The sequence below is a fragment of the Telopea speciosissima genome, chromosome 1, assembly GCF_018873765.1.
Source record: "Telopea speciosissima isolate NSW1024214 ecotype Mountain lineage chromosome 1, Tspe_v1, whole genome shotgun sequence".
Taxonomy (NCBI): Eukaryota; Viridiplantae; Streptophyta; class Magnoliopsida; order Proteales; family Proteaceae; genus Telopea; species Telopea speciosissima.
In genome coordinates this window covers 5,855,661-5,875,862 of record NC_057916.1, presented here as the reverse complement: position 1 = coordinate 5,875,862, position 20,202 = coordinate 5,855,661, and the positions used below count along the sequence as shown (strand labels likewise).

The following is a 20,202-nucleotide window of genomic DNA, read 5'->3' as shown; positions in this document are numbered from 1 at the left end:
CCATGGGCTTGCACTAAACCTCTTGAGGGAGAAGTGTGGGGGTGACTTAGTGAGGCCAGGCATAACTAGATTCACCACCAACTACATTGCACTCAAGAGTATAGAGACCAAGAAGTCTGGACTGAGATCAATGTTTGCTTCTGAAGACTGGTTCAACTGGAATGGGTCCAATACCCATGGTGGTAGGGAAGCACAAGCTACAATTTCATCAGATGACTTTTGGTCTAAGTTGCATAAAGTGGTACAACTTCTGGACCCAGTGGTCAAGGTTTTGCATATAGTTGATTCTACTCTCAAGGGACCAACCATGCCACATCTATATGCTGCCATAGACTTGATGAATGAAGGTGTTTACAATGCAAATCCACGAGGTAGCAAACACTTTCTCAAAATTATCAAGGAGCGCTGGGAAAATCAACTTATGCATCCACTGTATAAGGCTGGTGAGTGTACACTCTTTGTTTTTTATGCAATTACATCTTTTAAAGTTAATTTGAAGGATATATTACTAACTAGTCAATATGTAATGTCAATTTCATCATATTATTTGAACCCCAAATACCAATATAGTCATAGGCTTGGGTTGAATAATAGTCTTATTGACGCAGTCAAAGAAGTAGTTGCCAAGTTGGAGCCAAATAGTAAATTACAGGCGATATGCAACAATGAAGTGAGTCTTATAAGTTATAATTCATTTGGAATTACTCAATTCAATACTAAATAGTAATGAGTCATTACTAATTTTAAATATTTTCCAAATAATTATAGTTGAAGACTTTTAGGGATGCATTGGGAAGTTTTGGAACCGATGTCAAGAGCAAGGCCAGACACAGCGGTGATGCCGTACTCATTAGTCATTACTTCATTAGTCATTACTCAATTCAATATCTTATTCTTTTGAAATGAAGATGACATGTTTCTTTTGTTGTAATGCAGCTGAATGGTGGGTGTTGTATGGGGGTTCGGCAAACAATTTAAGAAAAATAGCAATCAAGGTTCTCTCCCAGACATGTTCAGCATCTGGATGTGAACGGAATTGGAGTACATTTTCTCTCATCCACTCCAAGAGGAGAAATAGATTGGGTTCTAAACATCTCTCGACTTAGTGTATGTGCATTATAATTTGAGGTTAAGATCTCACATACGCATGGGCGGGTATCGGGAAAATATCGATCTCGTTTTCGTGGAGTCGATGATGAAGATCTTATTGTGATTGGGTAGGATAGAGGTGAGCAGTGTTAGATCGAGGTAGACTGACCATGATAGTAACACATGAAGCTAATGTGGATGACTTCATGGTCGCAGAGGGTGAGGTACACGCACGGGATGCGTCACCCATGCCGTTCCAGCCTACTGGTGGTGTTGATGAGGAGGATGAAGATTGGTCTATGTCATCTGGTGGAGATGGTGGTGGTGGAGATGGTGATGGTGGTCCTGGTGGAGATGGTGATTTTGGAGGTGATGATGAAGGTAATGATGGGCGTGATGATGATGGTGATGGTGGTCAAGCATATGAGGGAACTCGAGTCCCGTTTGTGGTACAAGAGCGAGCGAGGCAATCCGTGCCCCCACCGCCCCACACCCCACACGGCCCACATCGTCCACCTCGACCTACTCGAGAAAGCGTGTGCGATCCGTCCGGTGGTCGTGGTAGTGGTACTAGTAGGCGGTGAGCTTATGGACATTGATGCCCTATCCGGCTCTGTTGGTGGGTGAGTATTGGTGAGAGAGACAATGGATCGAGTGGGCATTTTCGTGCCCCATCTTTTCATGTAGACAAGATCCATCTCCAAGCTGAATCGAGCATGGTTCATCTCATTCACATCCATATGACGAAGGGCATTTGGGCAGTACCCTTGGGGGCAGCAGCCTATATCTTCTCCATCCATTCCCAGTTTTGAGTATGACTCCCACTCACAGGGATATAGTGGATCGTCTTTTGTGGATGACTTCTTTTCCTACACTGGCTACCCAACCCACCAGCCGCAGCCGTACAACCCATACATGCTCCCAGAGCAGTCATATGACTCATATCATAGTGGATCAGTGGGTAGCACTTCTTCACAATTTGGTGACCTATATCCTAGGATAGGTTACCTTCAGCATGTTGATGATGCAGTTTACATGGCCACTGTATATGACTACACTCGCTTCTTCTCCCAAACTATGACGTGGCATGCATTTGTCCTACAGTCGGAGAGCAATACACGTCGGCTCCAGCGGACCATGAGTGGAGTTGATCCTGGACGGCGGAGTAGTTATTATTAGCAAATTTGTAAACATTTGAGATGAATGATGACTACTTGACTTGTAGCCTTGTAGGGGACAATTGGGGAAATTGACATATTGTGATTTGGAATGTTTGATATCATCTTCTTAAATCTTAACTCTTAAGTTGTTATTTGTTAACTTGTTATTGACTTGATGTCTTATGTACTTAATATTATGATTTATAACTTAACTTATGAGTCATTATGTTTCCAACTTAGTTCCAAGTCAATTTACTTGTTTAATGTACAATGTATATGTGTAAATGTGTAATTAACTAAGTTATACATTAGGGTTCGACCGTACGTTGCCAATCAATGGTGCACATCCAAAACACCATTTTGGGTGACTATTTTTGCAATTTGAACATTTAAATGTGTTTATATAGCCTAAAATAGGGTTTCCATGAAGTTTCAGGCCTTAACTTGGCCTAAAACCCACCGAAATGACCTATCGAAACATACCAGAAAAAATACAAAATTTCGACCGAAATATCCGAAATTTCGAATATTTCGGATATTTCGGTCAGCTCGAAATACCAAAACGAAACGAGTTCTCGAACTATGATTTTTCTTTGTGAGACAGTGAGCGTGCTAATGGTTGTAGCACATTATGTGGCATTATGTAATAATACGTACTCTTATTCCGATGTTGTACTTGTTTTGGATTTGCTCTTTGAGTTGATCCTAAAGTGGAAGGGTGTAACCTATGGGGGCTTTGTAATTCTTTTCATTAAAACAATAAATGTAACTCATCAAATAATTTTGAGATTTTGAAGGCTTATCCCTGTTGGGAAAGCCTAGATTTTAAGGAGGACCAGTTGAAGCATTTTTTTAAAAACACTCATTTTTAATATTGCCCTATCACTCACTATTTAAATTCTCTTCAAGTTGGATAATTAGTGAATGTGCTAATCAATGCAGGAGGGCATAATAGTATATTTAATATAGCTCCTTACTTAGTTTGTGAGTGGGAACAGACAAAAATTGGAAGGAGAACTGTCTTTGCAGCACAGAGGGAGTAATTATTTTTAAGGGAAAAAATTTGTAATGAATTTCTTGAGATGGGGAGATGATTTGACCACTTATAGGAATGTTCTTCGATAGCACATCAAACATCCCCAGATTTTTCATGGCAAGAAACAGTCCCGCGATCAGCTTCGTGGCCACCCTATGAATCCAGTTGTTTTCAATTTAAGGGAAGTGTAGTCAGATATGTAACCATGGATTATATTACACAAGACTTTCCTTGCAAAAATGAGAGGGTGGGGCTTGTACAATTGTTAGCAGTTCAGACAGACACAAGCTTTTCAACTTTAGATCAGCCAACTCTTACTTCCAGAACAAATAATTTGATATGATTAGCTCAGCAGACTAGATAGCATACCGCTTTTGCTAGAATATATATGCCCTGGAAGGAAGGATACAAAGCGTTCACAATCGTCACTCAAAGCTTTCATTTCTGATGCAAACCAAATTGATCCTGGCAAAGACAGCTGCTCCTTTTAAGTTCAAATACCTCAGTCTGTCAAGACATCAATTATGAAACAGAAAATTGTCCTGTGGACCAAACCATCAATTCAGCTAGCACTGGTCATACAGAAATGTAAACAATGGATCAAGTACACCAAATCTAAGGGAAAGATGAAAATGCCGAGGAACTATCAGCTAGCATAAGGAGAATAAAGAGTTGCAAAAATGGTATATCATCAAGCAGTAGACCTCATACAAATAGTCCACTAACTATTTAATAGAAAATGTTGACCAATGACCATGTAGCCTGAATCTTCTTCTGAACAATCAGATAAAGCATTTATAGTCATGTTTGAATACGGTAGATCCGATATTGGCAAACCCTTATCTAACAATCGCCAAGTTGGGACCAATCCACTGACCATGACGACAAAGATATTCCAAAGCATAGAGTTGTAGTGCAACATTTTAGTCATTTAAGGACTTAGATCATCCGTACAAGCAAATCTAAACCCCCAACTACAATCTCCTCCCCCCCCCCCCCCCAAAAAAAAAATATTCTAAAATGGTAAAAACACATAACTTTGGATCTTTTGATTAAATCACACAAAATATATCTTACTAATGAGACCAACACCATTTGAACCAACTAATAGATTCGAGATATTTGCAAAAGTAGCATAACCTAGGCACCAACTGCCAATCATCACTCAAGCAATTATTCCACCAATCAATAATCTAGGAGTTCCAGTTTTCCACTTCCTACTTTCCATTCATTAACACTTAATTTCTAAGGGAATAAACCCTATCTTGCCCTACACACCTCCCGATTTTTTATAAATTTTCCTTTTTACTCTCAACCCCAAAGGATCTAATTCTTTTATTATCAGTTGCCACTCCTACCACAAATCAGTTCAAGGACCAACCTTGTACCTTCCTGTGATGCAGATAAGTCATCTAAAGTGCTTATTTTATTGAAATAAACTTTGATTGAGCTCTATACATGTTGGGCTTTTGATCTCATGGGTTTACTTTGTATTTGGCCAATTTAATGAGCCTAAAATATGGGTAGAAAGTAGGAAAACGGTATTTACTTCATTAGTTTAGTCAAAGTCCTGTTTTCTTTATTATTTCACTTTCCTAGTCAATTTAAATTACCTTATTAGTTAAGGATTGGGTTAGGCCTTTCCTTTTTAGTATCTAAGTCTATTTTTAAGTCTTCTATATAAGTTTGTAAGGGAGGTCAGCATTGCACACGAATTTGATTAATGAAATATTGGCTTGAGCCTTTTCTTTTATTCTGTGAGACTCAGATGGCTGTGAGATGCAGTGCTATATAGTGAGATACCTATGGGTGAGAGGCCCGGGAGAGAGTGAGACTCGATCCAATCCTATCCTTTTCTATTTCTATTTCAATCAATTTTATTGTGTGATCTACAACAAGTTCTTCAATTGTTGCCTAGTGTTTTGAAGATCAAATCAGCATTAAACTTCATTCAAGAAGATCCTGCCTGGGGCTAGGTCCTTCGTAATCCAGCTCTACATTATCCCGACATCTTACTTTTCCTGATTTTAAACCCCAAAGGTCCCAATCCTTGAAACTCTGAATAGCAGATAAGTTCCTCAGGGCCACGTTTCATCTCAATACTTGAGGCATTATCTGCCAAAAGTCTGTGTAAGGTAAAGAACAATCCATTCTAGTGGTTGAGATAAGATCCTTTGGAGAAATTTGCACTCATTTCCATGGCCCTAGACCCTAAACTTGGGGTGGGTAACTCAATAGATGAAACCATCACATTTTATGCAGATCACAAATGCAACCCAAAAATAAGTGGCTGTGATTGACCTTTATTGAAGATTTACAAAAGTGGCATCCCTAACAAGTGTTCAAATTCAGAAACTGTCACATATGACATAACAATGTATCCTAAAGAAACATTCATACAGAAGTAGCATCAAGACATTTTCCAGGATAACAAATCAAAATTCTGAAACATAGTAGGCCAAGTTACACCACATACCATCAAGACCCCAACCCATGTATAGGGGGGTTATACCAATAGGATCTCGAGCAGCAATGAAACTATTGTCACGGGTGTCAAGAAGGACAAAGGAGAACATTCCATCCAACATGTCGACAAAATCCTCCCCGTATTCTTCGTACTGTGACAGGTGAAAAGATAGATAAACTGACTAATTGCAACTGCATGTCCAATTCTTCATTCCAATTATATTCAAATTAAGACCATATATTCATGGGTTTCTTACTTACTAATTACTATGAGGAGCAAAGAGCAAGCATCACTTCCCCTTTTTTTTGCTTCTTTGTTAATTTCGTTCATTTTTAAAAAAAATATTTGCTTCCAAATTGGTATTCCTGACAAACAAGAAAAAGAGCAAAAGAAAAAGAAAAAAAAAAAAAAAAAACTTACAAGATGGGCAATAACTTCACAGTCGCTTCCTGTTCGGAATTCATGAGACTTTAGCTTTGCTCTCAGATCCATATGGTTATAGATCTCCCCATTTACCTAATGGCATAAACCTATAAATTAAACTTATAAAAAAAGATATAATTTAACCAAAGAGGTAAGTAAAATACTTCAAACAGTGAAATTTTGCAAAGGAATGCACAAAGAGATTATCATGTCAAGAAAAAATGTCAAAAAGAAAAAATCTGTAGGAGATGAGACAAGTCTCTAATTATTTGGTGACATATTGAAGTAAAATGTTAGGAATGCCAGAACCCTCAGAGCATTGATCAATGCAGTTGCGGTACATTTCCACAATAATAAGAAAACAAGAAAATACTAACTAAACTTTTAAAAACCATATCCATATACAACTTTCCTATAACGTAAACATAGAAACATCTGCCCTTAGAGGCTTGGAGCTTGGATTGTAAAATGCTGATGTACAGTTGCCTGTAAGCAGGTGAATTTTCAAATTCTTGATAAGGTAATTGAGAAAATCAAGATGAGTTGTCAATTGGGCATTGGCAGAAAATCGTCTTAAAATATAGTAGCCAATCAGTTATTTAGAGATTGGAACCCCTAGATATTTTCAAGGGAAGGGGCAGACACCATTAGATGGCAGCATCCACCTGAAGGTTTGTCTAAACTAAATGTGGATGGATGTTCGTTAGAGAATCTGGGTCCATCAGGAAGATACTTCAGTGGTTTGGGTATTCTCAGGTTCAATAGGGGACAGCAACTCCACTATAGCATAATTGTTGACATTTAAAACTGGGATTGAGGTGCTGTTGAGGTTTAGACTCCATCAAGACATTACTGAGGGTGACTTTGTCAAGGTGATACATTGGATACAGATTTGGGATGCATGATGCAGGGCCATAGTGTTACTCTTATTTGATTAGATTCATGCAACTTTTAGCGTCTCAAATGCATGTTCATTTCCAATGGAATCCAAAGAATGCAAATGAGTTGGCAGATTATCTAGCAAAACATGGGGTTGTAAGGCCCAGATACTATTCCATCGTGATTGTCATTCCTTACAGATTTCAGAGTGTTCAGGCTTATATAACAATGGGTTTGTGGTTGTACTTCTAGTTGTTTTGGTGTACCTCAATCTTGTTCTTTATTTTCTTTTACCCATGTATCATTAATTAACCCCAAAAAAAACCAAATTCTTGACAGAAAACACCCGCACTATTAGTAGTCCATTTTACTATTATTTAGGGGTACAAAGCAAAATTCAACCGACTTGGAAACATATCATAGAAGAAAAGGTGAAATGAAGCTCCGAGTTTGCCCAAAATTAATAAGAAAAGGATTGCAGTCTCAATAAATAAATAAGAAAAGCATTGCAGTCTCAATTCAGGTTGGTTATTTGATTCAGCAATAACTCACCTGTGGATCAAATGCTTACCTGGACAGTTCAAATGAGCCATACCCATGACCAGTATTCACTTTCATACTTAATCTATATCCTTATCATACCCAGGTAACAGAGATCAACTGAGTATATAAGACAACTCAGACTCTGATCTGATAAAAAAAAAAAAAAAAGACAACTGAACTGAACAAAGCCACATCCCAACTACTAGGTCAGCGACACAAATCCTGTTCTTCCAATTCCACATTATAAGCTCCAAGCAACAAATTTCCAGGATTTAAATATACATTATTTGTCTAAATGTCTTATGACCACAGACAATATGACAAAACCTTCGTTGACCAGGCGGGGGGCAGTACTGCAAAAAACACTAAGATAATGATGGAATTTACATTGTCAAGACAAGTTGAGAATCAAAATCTGAATTCGGTGGCATACAATTAGGTTTATACTTAGGGTCTTTAGGTGATAGCATTAGAAAATAATACAGCAAGCAACCCTCAGTGACATAAATTATCCACATGACCACAAGAGAATACCGTAACAATAATAGTCTTGTCTTCATTGTATAGTGGTTGATCTCCTGAAGCAGGATCAACAATAGCCAACCTCTGGTGAGCAAGATAACAATCACCATGACAATGTAAACCACTCCAGTCAGGACCTCTGTGGCGCAACCTGCATTTGAGGTAGAATGGAAACCAACGAAAAAACAATTATGTCTCTTATCCTGTTCGTCAAAAACCAAGAGCATCAATCATAACTGCCAGTACAGGAGTTCACACCCTGAATCACATTAAAATCTTCCAAACTAATTAACTTTGGGAATGGAATTTATCAGAAGAAAAGGAATCTTATTTCTCCTCGTTAGAAATTTTCATTAAACCGGGATAATCTTCGTTCAGGTCCCAGAGCGAACAGAAACGGTGCTACTTCATATTATATAACAAATCCAGGAAGCTGCTAAAGTAGAGAAAAGATTTACACACAATGAAGAGACATACAGAAAAAAGATTCAGATATAAATGGTATTTACATTCACAAGAATTTCTAAACGCAAGCTCTCATCAGAACCATGAAATCCAGAGGCCATTCCGGCAAAAGCCGACCTTCAGGCCATATACTTAACAACGGATTTTTCAACAGGTTCCGACCAGAGCAGCACCGACCAAAATTTAAAACTTCAATTAACAAGAATGACGCTTCCCTACCAAAGCAACGGCACGACGATGATAGTAATCCCGATGATTTAGCAGAAAGTAAGTTAATGCTGCAAATCTGCAATAACCAAAATCACAGTTTCGATTCCATAAATGATGCATACATACCTTCGAGATAGTTCGATGATTCGGGCTCGTTTGGTCTGAGAGTTGTCGGAGCAACCGAAGACAGCGAGTATTCCACACATGGCTTCTCTCTTTCACTCTCCCTCTCTCTAACTAACGGTGGAGCGAAGTTCTTTCCTTTCTTCTGGGGTGGAGGCGCTAGTCTGTGAGCAAAAGAAGGTGGTGGATTTAACGTTTTATGATGACCATCGGAACTGAACAGTTGGAGATCTTTTTCTTTTCTTATTCAAAAGATTCTGCTTCGTTTTTGGTTTAAGTGGAAAAGATTCTGCTGTTCTAGGGTTACGTGTTTTCACCTTTCCGGAATCGCCCAGACAAGCGTGGCTCAAAGAGGTCCCCACTTCTGTCCGCTTCGGCTGCCAATTGTTTTTGTGTAAACTATTCAGATTTCAGACAAAAATTCTTACCAACCAAGGGGTTCACATGGTGGGCCGGTGGCTCATGGCTGCGACTACGAGTATCAAGGCTAAGGGTGTCAAATTCAGCCCAAAATCGCTCGGTTCGACCGAAATCGACCAGTTCATCCGAGATTAAAATTGAATCAAATCTTTTTTTGTTTTGGTTTTGGATTGGGTCTTATGAAGTATTGAAATCAAATCAATCGACCAAATGCCCAACCAAACCCGATCAAAAAAAACTGAGATCGGACTAAATAGTAACTAGATGATAAATCAAAACCTCAAAAAACCCAGGAGTTTCCCATACATATAACCCAAAAACGGATTGGACCAAACCTGAAACTCTTTAATGGTTTGATTTTGGGTTGGCATATTAACAAACCAAAATTGGATTGACACAGGCTATGACCCCATGATTTGAGGTCAAAATTGGATTGCCTAATACGGCTGATATTGAACGTTTTGAAGGTAACCAATACCGTATCGGTGGAACGGTACAGGTAAATGGGGTAAAATAGTCAAGAAAATCCATTTTAAGGAAACTCAGGGGTAAAATTGTTCGATACGAATCATATCGTATCAACCGATCCATGTTGATACCATATCAATATCGTATCAATTTTAAAGATGACCAATACCTGATCCGATACCTAGCACTAAAACCATGTCTGAGCCCATAGTAAATTTAACTGCTCACGTTCTCAACTTCTAATTGATGAATGAAATGATGATGTATAGTCATATAGGATTGCTACTACGGTAGCCAGCTTGAGGCTAATGCAATAGATCCTAACACCCAGGAGGTTTCGAGTTCAAGACCTCATGTTCCTCACCCAGATCCATGGTCACAAGTGGGAATGCAAGTGGTTTCCCCATGTGTCTAATCACAGGGCGAACACTCTCGAACGTAAGGAAGAATAGGGTATGAGAATATGCTAGCACGAATCCGGCACTCCGGATCCTCTCCAGGGCACCAGTGAGTGTTGCGTGCATCGGACGGCTGAGCTGTTCAGCACGCACACCAAGGACAGCTCCAGCCGTTCAATGCATGCTGCACTCACTAACACTGGAGAGGATTTTTTTTGCAGATATGAATAACTTTGCTACCCTCCTCTATGCCGCTTGCTCATAGAACCCTCTTCCATAGGATATTTGCTCATTTTAGTCTCTTTCTGGAATTTCTAGGTAAGAACTTGATTGAGCCTAGAAAGACATGATCAAAATATATTCTTACAGATGTGATTTTTTTTATTTTTTTATTTTTTTTGTGTGTGTTAAAGAGTACCAAAATCATGTTTTTGTCCACATTAAAAAATATAATCAAGAATACTAAATCCAGCCAAAGAACCAAGGGTACAATACTCCCCCTCCAACTGCTCTAAGTTTCATTTTGCATTAATGACTAAAATGGTTGCAGCAGAGCACTTATGCATCAATATGACTTAATAAAAGCTTAAGAAAGGGAGTAAGTGAAACAGATAAGAGGGATTAAATATATGCACAAACAATATAGTTTCGTAACACAAAAATTGGGGGAAAAACAATTTCTTCATTCTGTGGAAGAAATTAAAACCAACCAAAAAAAAATCAACTACTAGTTAAATCATTACATCAAGATTCTAGATGAACCAGTATCAGGCAAACAAGATTTCTCCCACAGAATATGAGTTGATGAACGATGACTCATGTTGTTAAAGGTATGCTGTACCGGCAAGAAGGGGATAAAACCACGTGGCATCCCAGCTAACAAGAACCTGAAATGTTTTACTTATTAGTTAACTATATCCTGTAATAACTGACAGATAGACGCAGCCAGCAACACAAGCATCAGAATCTAAATACAGGTAACTGAAATAATTTACAATGACCAACATCACTGAGAAGGGTTAAAACAAGTAGTCGTGTGAATTCACGAGCAGATAAACACCTTTAACATGAAGAATGTCACTAGCAGGAAATAGAAGTAAAGCAAGCAAACCAATTTTAGAATGTTTTTTTCTGTATGTCCATCTCCGAGAAGAAAACAGTGGGTTGCCAGTTGCTAGTCTAGATGATTTGCCTATATACATTCTCACTTACTGTAAGAGACGTCTCTATCATTTTCACCTACTGCAAGAGACATCTCTATTCCCTAATACAAGCAAAACAAATTTCTCAGCCAAAACTAATTCTTTTAGAGATCCACTTGCATAGTTTTTTTAATTTTTTTTTTCACAGGGGAGGGGGAGGGGATGTTAGCAGTTCCCACAATAACACAATTTATTTTGATACACTTCAACTAGGTTCTAGATGAGAATTTCTACATTCAACAGTGAAGTCCAACATAATTGTTTCAGCTTTTCTCTTACTAGCGACAAGTGTAACAAGTATTAGCAGTCAATACTCAAGCAAAGATGTATATCTATGTAAAGAATAGGTTCAGTTCCCCAGGATGGGCTTTGGATCAATGCATATGAGAAATTGAACCTGCATTCTCATGGTGGTCATGGCAGCTAGGCTCTGGTTCTTGCCTATATTAGAAGGCGATAACAGGTTTGGCATCCTTAAATCTAATGTGAAGTGAGAAAGGACTCCAGCAAGCCTGCTTTATGCTCCAACAAGTACTGAGCCCCTTTTCTCCATTGGAAATGCAAGAGCTCCATGCTCCTCACCCTGAAGCATGGACTCCTAGCTATGGAAGCAAGCAATAGCCTTGCCGCTCCCCTAACCAAGCCCCCTCCATGATTAGACTTGGGGCTTGGAATATCAGGGACATTGACAAATGTGAAGCATCTTAAAGTTGAAAGCTTATTGATAAGTTCACAATGAATCGCTTGGGCCTAGTTGAGACCAGGGGTTAGAGGTCTTAATGTGAGCAAAGTGGTCTACTCAATTGAAAGGCATTGGAGCTGCCTCCAGAACAGTCCCACACTATTAATGACAGGATCAGGTATCTCCAAAACCAGAAAAACTCTAGTTTGCTCCAGTTTCTGTTTCTGATCAATTTATTCAATGCATGATCACATTGATACCAGGAAAATTTGCTATGATGATTAAATTTGTTTAGCGCAGTAATCAGCCACAGATTTCCTTTGGCAAGAGCCTAACAAGTCTGGGGTTTCTAAAGATGCCCTTGGCAGGCTCTAAGCAATTTTAATACCGACTAATCCTGCAATGAGAATACTGCATGCCAAAACATTCAATCCCTTTCCCTTGAAGGGTCTCACAGACACTCTTTGCACATCTGGCTTATTCAACTTCAGGTGAGAGAATCAGAACTTCATATCGATGAAGCAAGGTGAAGGGTCAGAGAGAATCTCCGATAAACTAGATAATGCTCTAGTTCCCAATCACGCAAATCTTACATCAACACAAATATGGTTTATTTTTAACCCTGAAAAAGATATAAAGTTTCTGTCACATGGGCTCATAAACCCAGTATGAGCATAGTTTCTAAATAAGAAGCGCTAAAATACAAAGGCTGGCCATTGCTTAGAGCAATGGTAAAAGATTCGGGCTGTCAAGAGCAAATGCCCAGGTTCGAGTCTAGAGGGCAGCCACTTTGCGCAAAAATGCCTAAGGTTAGGACCAACTCCAAATTCACTCCTTCAACCCACATAAGCAGGACCAGCACTAGGTAATGGCTCTTTTTTATTTGATTGCCCAGACAAGAAGACCATCTAGCACCATTCAAACATGATTCGTTATAAAGAACGCCACCCTACACTTCGGGTATCTACAACCAAATAACCAATACATTATCCATCCAAGTAAAAAAAAACAATTTGACCTAGTAATTACCATGCTAGCAATAGAACATAGGTCCAGGACAGGGTACAACAACAACAACTCAACCGTACCCCAACTAAATGGGGTCAGCTACATGGATCATTACCTTCCAATCAGCTCTATTCCTGGCCATACTTGATACAAGGCCTAAGCTATGCATGTCTTTCCTCACCACTTCTCCTAGAGTCATTTTAGGTCTGCCCTAGCTCTTTTAGCTCCTTTAATCTGAATCAAATCACTCCTCTGTACTGGAGCATCCAAAGGCCTCCGTAGAACATGACCATGACACCAAAATCGAATTTCTCGTAGCTTATCATGTATCGGAGCTACTCCCAAATCAGCTCTAATTTGATCATTCCTTACTTTATACTTCCTAGTTTTGCACTTTTGCCACACATGCATTTCAACAACCTCATCTCAGCTACACTGAGTTTATCTCAATGCTTCTTAACTGCCCAACATTCTGTACCATACATCATAGCTGGTCGTATGACTGTCCTACAACATTTTCCTTTAAGTTTTAAAGGAATACGTCGATCGCACAACACCATCCTATTTTAATTCTCTGCAAAACATTATCCTCTATATCACCTTTTTATTTATAATAATAATTGATCCCCAAATACCTAAAATAATCACTTTACGGAATCTCCCTCTCATCAATTTTTACCACCTCATTATCCATCCTAGTTACTCCGTCTTCATTCTACTTATTTTAAAACATTTTGATTCCAAGGTTGATCTCCATAACTCCAACTTGGCATTAATCCATGCTTTTGTCTCATCTACCAAAACAATATCACCAACAAAAAGCACACACACTAAAGAACCTCATCTTGAATGTCTCTAATTAAATCATACATGATAAGAGCAAACAAATAAGGGCTTAAAGTTGATCCTTGATGTAGTCCAATTGAAATTGCGAATTCACTACCTTGATCCCCCACAGTTCTTACACTAGTCACCACAACATTATACATATCTTTAATTATATCCACATATTTACTTTAAACACTTCTCTTCTCTAGCACTTGCCAAATTAACTCTCTAGGGACTCTATCATAAGATTTTTCTAGGTCCAGGACAAGGTAACATTCTTAAATGTTGTCATATACAAAAAATAATTTGTTCATGAAAGTTGGCAGGATTACGTTACCTAGGATAATAGGTCATAGTAAGAATGCATATTCTTAAGACACAATTATGTAACCTTACCTAGCTTCAGCTTGACAGCTTCTGGCTTCCAAAAGCCAGCTTCTCAAGTTTACAACATGCGGCCAACCAAATTAAACCATATTGGAATCTTAATGCCTGAAGTGCTAGAAGCCCATGAGGGGCGAGGGGGGGGGGCAGCTCCTCGGGCTTATGGGGTAAAGATTCCAAATGTTAATCCTTTTTGTTGGCCATTCGTTTTGAAATCCTCATAAGCCCCAAAAAAAGATTGCTTCGGAGAAGCCACCCCAGAAGCTCCCCCAAAAATGCACTTAAGGACAGCTATACAGTTGCACCTGCCTCATTCTAGAAGAACATCTTTATAAGTGTGAAATATCTCACTCCCCCTCTCCCCCGCCCCCCCCCCCCCCAAAAAAAAAAAAAGAAAGAAAAGAGAAACAATAAACTGCCACACAAAATACCAAATGGGTGAGGCAACATGTTAAGGGAAACAACTACATCATCTAAAAGTTCCAATTCCAAGGATTGATAAACCTGTAATCATACAATCCTCCATAATCATTGGCAAAATTTCCATCAGACACCCACCACTAATTCTTGATTTCTTTTCTAATAGTCATTTGGTACCATTTTGGAGTCTTTTTTGGATATTAAAAAAGATAAGAGTAAGACTGCTCACCAAGATCATACACGCTATGTAAAGGAGGTAAATTTTCCAATCTGATGAATTGCATACAGGTATGCAATTCTTAAAGCAGATAACTATATAACATTACATCTAATACCTGCCACCTTGAATTTTTCTTAAGCCTAACAATTTGTCAGAAACAACTTAAAAAATCTTTCAGATTTTGAATGAAATCCTCCCAAACCTACCTAAAATCCATCCCTTCCATCTATTCTGAAAACCCTTCTCCACTTGTGCGTAGTTGACAAACTACTGGAAAACATTATCATAGGGTCTTTCCAAGTCCATATTAATCATAATACTTCTTTCCGCTTTGATCCTAATGTCCTACACACATTGAATGGCCCGAATAGTACCATCTAATACTTCTTTTCTTCACAAATACACCATAAGAAAAAGAGACTACAAACTCCAAAACCACCCTCACGTGCCCTGGAAACACATTAGCCATAATCTATGCTGGTCACAAGCATTATTATTCTAGATATTTTTTATGAGAAAAGCCAGATTTCTTCGTAAGTGATAGCGTTTCTCCCTTTATTTCTGGTGCCATCGATGCCCTCTCCCGTAATTCCTTGGGGATTTTCAATTTCTCATTAGTTCATGAGGACTTGTTTAACCACTCCCTCAAAATCATAAAGAATAAATTTTTATTTTTTTTTAAAAGTAAGCTCTCCAAGTTTCCAACAACACCAGCTGCTCTCCAGAAATGGTTCTTTGCTTCAATCTAATACCTTGACACATCTCTAGGAGAGGGAATAATACAAATTTTCGTGACAATTTCTAGAGATCCTCTCATTAGCCAGCATATTCTCAAAACCGACACTCACATTACAACCTTGAGCATATGATTTTGTCTTCTAGCATTGGCTAATCAGTGAAAGTACTTTTTATTGTCATCTCATTACTTGATCTATTTGTGCTTTGAGTTCTAAAATTAAATAATTTCTCCATTCCTTGTCAATTCTTCGTACACTTTCTGCAATTAAAGCCTTTCCCACTCTTGTTCCAAAAGAATTGAGATCAAACTTAAGGACTTAGGTTTCCTCCCATATGTTAAAAAGCTGCTTGTTCCTTCTTCCAATCAGTGCTTTGATTTTCTGGAACTTTAATTCTTCAACCATTCATCCCTCCCACACTAGTCCTTAACCTTTCCTAAGAGAAGAGGCTCACACAAAGCTAAATATGGTTGGGCCATACCTAACCCCTTTCAACTATTATAGGATTATACAGTGATTAGAAGCAAGTTGGGGAAGGGAAATTTGAGAGAGATTACAATAGTTCTTTTCCTAGCTATTTGATGCTAAGAGCCAACCCGGAGGGGTCCCCTTGTGGTTAGACACAATATAAGAAAAGCTTGACATTAAAAAGTAACGCTCATATTCCAAATTAGAAACTGCATTTATACAAAAAACATAATTATCACCAAAAATTCACAACGTAAGTACGCCAGCGTGGCTCCTCAAGCCTGCCCCACTTTAGGCTACCATATAAAGCCTGTACTTTGCAACACCAGATCTCTGAGATGTGAAATTGAGTGATTATCTATCATTACATTTAGGAATTTGAATTGCTTTGGCCTTTTTCAGTACATTGTCCATCAACAAAACATTAAATAGCAAACATGAATGGGATAAATCGTAAATGAAGTTCATAGTGATGCAGATAACTCACCTAGAGGGCTTATTTTATTGGAAATAAGATTTGGGTTGGGTTTATCGGGCCTTTGATCCCATGGGTTTTCTCAGTAATGGGCCAATTTATTGGGCCTGGGATTTACTCCATTAGTTTAGTTAGAGTCCTGTTTTGAGTAATTTTTCTTTCATTATTTTAGTTTCCTGGTCATTTTATGTTACCTTATTAGTTAAGGATTGGGTTAGACCTTTCTTTTTTAGTGTTTGAGTCTGTTTTTGAGTCTTCTATATAAGTTGTAAGAGGCTACAACCTTGTACACGAATTTGATTAATAAGATCGAGAAAGAAAAAAAAACATAGCTTTGTGCTTTGCACTGTGAGTGATAGCTTTGTGATTTTTTTTATTTTTATTTTATCGTTCTCAAATTTCTTGCAAATCTAAGAACCAATCGAAGTATTTACTATTGCTGGACCTGAAGTTTGTGATCCTCTTGTGGACTGGTTATCACTTGTGAGTGGTCTACATTACATAGTGTTGAAGTGGTAAGGTTTTTGGATGTTGGAGTGTTGGACGTAGAAATTATATTACGGATACATGTTGGAAACAGGTGGAAAACCATTATTTTACCTGGGCTTACTAATATGTTTTTAGGGATTATGTTTCCTGTCTGGGGGCATATCCTCCGCTAGCGCCCCCTCTCGTTCTCTCTCCTCTCCCCCATGAAATGACCTCTCTGCCCCTCACCCCTATTGATTGATCCGATAGGGGCGCTGATTGACTCTCACCTGCCTGTGTAGCCTCCACTACTGGGCAGGAAATGTCGACCCATGATTTTATATCATCTTCTTGCAAAAATCGGAAAGCGAAAAAATGATCATTTAAAAAAAAAAGTGTTCATAACCTCCTCCACAATAAGGAGACAACAAATTTTCAGAACCTTAAGATAGACCATATCAACACAAATTATTTAAATAAAAAAAAAAAAAAAAGGATACTTAACCTATCAACATTTACTGGTCATTTTTCTATATATTGAATGCGCAAAAATCAATGATAAGTAGAAAAATCAGTGCTTGAGATGAAGAACAACCATACTATTGAATCTTCTTTTCCTTGTTTACAGGTCTGGGTATCTTGCTTAAGATGTTATCAATTTTCCTGTAATGTGTTGAAAGGACTTCGAGTGCTTTATACAGCTTGTCATCAACATGATCCTGGTACTTGTCATACAAAGCAGGAACAGTGAGAGATATAAGAGCACCTGCGGCAAAGTCAACAAAAGTGAATCAACACAGAAATGTTCAGGGCACATCAAGACGTAAATGACACAGAAGAATCACTACAGGATAAACTAACATGGTATAAGGGGCGTTAAAAACTCACCAATATAGACAAGAGTGAGGAAGCTGAAGAGACTTCCAATATAAGAAACCAGCCATAGACCAAAAATTACCTAAAAATCCAACCACGGTTGCAGGCAGAACAAACCAAATCATTTTCACTAGACATGCACGAACAAAATCCTAATTCCAGATAAAGCAGTTTTAAAATATAAAGGGGAGTGTAGGAGGCAGGCCCAAATGAGGTACCTGAAGGAAAAGTTTCACATCTCCTCCAAGAGAGATATCATGGGCAACTTTCAGTAGGCGATTTACCCACACTCTTGCAACACCCGCAGCCCTCCCAACAAAATCCTCGGAGACTTCCAGATCCGGAAGAGGAGGCAGAGGCCTGAACCACGATACAAGTTAGTTCAGGACCCCCAGCAAGCAAAATACTAAAGAGCTTGAATAGGTTAAATTGAATAGTTTCAGAATTTAAAAGAGGGGGGGAGAGAGTGTGTAGAAGCAGCAAAATGTATCCGAAATTTCAAGCGCACTACCTATTGAGGAGACATGCGGACTTCGCCCACAAGAACAAGATTATAACCAGAAGCAATAGCACATTAGCGACAAATGATAGCAGACCGTATCCAGCCCATTCGAACAGGAACCAAAAGGCAGTCGTAGACACAAGCAGAAAAGCCCCTGAAGTCCATCTTTTCCACAATAGCGCCTCAGCAACTGCAGAACCCATTACACTATCAATATTCAATCCAATAAGAATTTGTGACATGAAAAAGAGGAATAAAAGAAGAATGACTTATTAGATCCAGAACACAAATTTTCCAATCCCGAAAAAGCAATGCCCGATATAGTAGTGACAGCAGTTAGACGGGATCTTCGGAAATGCACAGAAAACAAACAAAACGCGGATAGAGAGAGAGAGAGAGAGGGAGGTAGGTAGGAGTGTGTACTTGCGCCACCGCCAAGAGCTTGATGAATCGATTTCCGGCGAGATTGTGATGAAAATTGCTCCCCAACAGATTGACAGTCTAAATCACCGTCTCCCATAGTCGATACACGTAAGGGTTTCGTACCAGGAAAAAAAAAACGAGGAAGACGGAGAACTGGAGAAGACCAGTAGCCAACAACGAATTGAAGCTGAAGCAAACTAAACTGATATTGAAAGGAAGAGGTTCAATTCCTGCAAGGTGAGGCGATTCTCTATTGGGAGAACCGTGCGTTCACGACCAGACGACAGGTTCCCACTATGGCAAAATCTGGTGATCTCCTAACTCCTACGACGGCTCGCGTTTCACATTAATGACTTTTTCCTTTTCCATATTATTTTTTTAGAAAAACACGCGCGCGCGCGTACTTTTCTTTTTTTTTTTTTTTATTTCCAGCAAATCTGCAGTTCTGCACGTGAGAAAAGCTTGTGGTTTTAACTATTTAAGTGATTAACCAATTAACAAATCTTAGGGATGTCAAACGGTTTATTTGGTTTGTTGTTGATCGTTTTGATTTTTTAGTTTTGTATAACCACATCAACCGATCGATTTCAATTTTTTCTCGTTTCCTTCGGTCTATTACTGATCCTATTTTTAAATATAAAAAGGGGAAAAAGTTCTCTGGGAGTGTGGCCTACACCAGCACCCCCATGAATCTATCTCTCCTCCCCATGTGAAAAGACAACTCTGCCCCCTTCTTTTAAGGAGGAGAGAGATAGATACATGGGAGAGGGTTGGGCATGCAGCCAGCTTTTAATAAGCTAACGATTTATACCAATCACATGGTTCGACACAAAAGCAAGGGGTTTTTTTTTTTTTCAAAGAGGGAGGAAAGATGGTGACACATGCTAGGCACCCTAGCGGTGTACCCTACATTTATCCAAAATATATATATATATGTTGCGGGTGAAAACCTCTGATGCTTGGTTCGCCCACGGATGAGCCTGCAAAGACCAAGTGATGAGCACAAGAGAGCCGGTGTGGCTCCGGCCTAGGATTCTCCGATGCTAAAGTTAGATCACCAGTGCAACAGCGTAACTGCATAGTGAAAAGCAAGATGGGGAATGATACTCCATACCTGGGTATTTATAGAGTGAGGATGAGATGAGGCGGTTGGGAGAGCCCTAGTATGGTAGGAGTCCTTCTTTCGGAAGGTTTTCTCGTGTAGGGCGGAGTGGAGAGCTATTTTCGGGGCCGGGCTCTTTATTAAGGTAAGAGTCCATGTAGAATGTGACTTCGTATCGCGCTGGGATCGTGACTCGATTCTTAT

General features: G+C 39.0%; 2 protein-coding genes across 4 annotated transcripts in view; both read right to left on the bottom strand.

The window, feature by feature from the left end:
* Positions 1-9,107, bottom strand: part of LOC122639195 (asparagine synthetase [glutamine-hydrolyzing] 2-like) — a 35,803-nt gene extending 26,696 nt beyond the window's left edge. For both annotated transcript variants that reach the window (XR_006329487.1, XM_043832023.1), the window contains exons 1-5: positions 8,921-9,107; positions 8,132-8,270; positions 6,173-6,268; positions 5,762-5,903; positions 3,655-3,750 (exon numbers count right to left, since the gene is read on the bottom strand). Coding sequence is in view for 1 of the 2 variants with exons in the window: in XM_043832023.1 (XP_043687958.1) it covers positions 3,655-3,750; positions 5,762-5,903; positions 6,173-6,268; positions 8,132-8,270; positions 8,921-9,000 (553 nt within the window). In the remaining variant the exon portion in view is untranslated. The remainder of the gene's footprint in view (positions 1-3,654; positions 3,751-5,761; positions 5,904-6,172; positions 6,269-8,131; positions 8,271-8,920) is intronic.
* A 1,707-nt stretch (positions 9,108-10,814) lies between these two features.
* LOC122648482 (reticulon-like protein B11) lies at positions 10,815-19,197 on the bottom strand. 2 transcript variants are annotated; one of them, XM_043841688.1, is made up of 6 exons: positions 18,897-19,197; positions 18,483-18,663; positions 18,190-18,331; positions 17,984-18,053; positions 17,691-17,861; positions 10,815-11,090 (listed from the first exon to the last, which is right to left on the bottom strand). In XM_043841688.1, exons 1-5 carry the CDS (start codon positions 18,991-18,993, stop codon positions 17,695-17,697), a joined length of 657 nt encoding a protein of 218 aa, XP_043697623.1. In that variant the 5' UTR covers positions 18,994-19,197; the 3' UTR covers positions 10,815-11,090; positions 17,691-17,694. The 2 variants fall into 2 exon arrangements, with proteins under 2 accessions (XP_043697623.1, XP_043697624.1); XM_043841689.1 differs by having other exon boundaries at positions 17,696-17,861.
* Positions 19,198-20,202: the final 1,005 nt, after the last annotated feature.

Excerpts from the sequence above, each read along its gene's own strand:
- LOC122648482 (XM_043841688.1), bottom strand. The coding sequence starts at position 18,993 with ATGGGAGACGGTGATTTAGACTGTCAATCTGTTGGGGAGCAATTTTCA. Across the intron at positions 18,332-18,482 it reads TCCGCATGTCTCCTCAATAG|GCCTCTGCCTCCTCTTCCGG; the intron begins GTAGTGCGCTTG and ends ATCGTGGTTCAG. Across the intron at positions 18,054-18,189 it reads ATGTGAAACTTTTCCTTCAG|GTAATTTTTGGTCTATGGCT; the intron begins GTACCTCATTTG and ends TTGGATTTTTAG.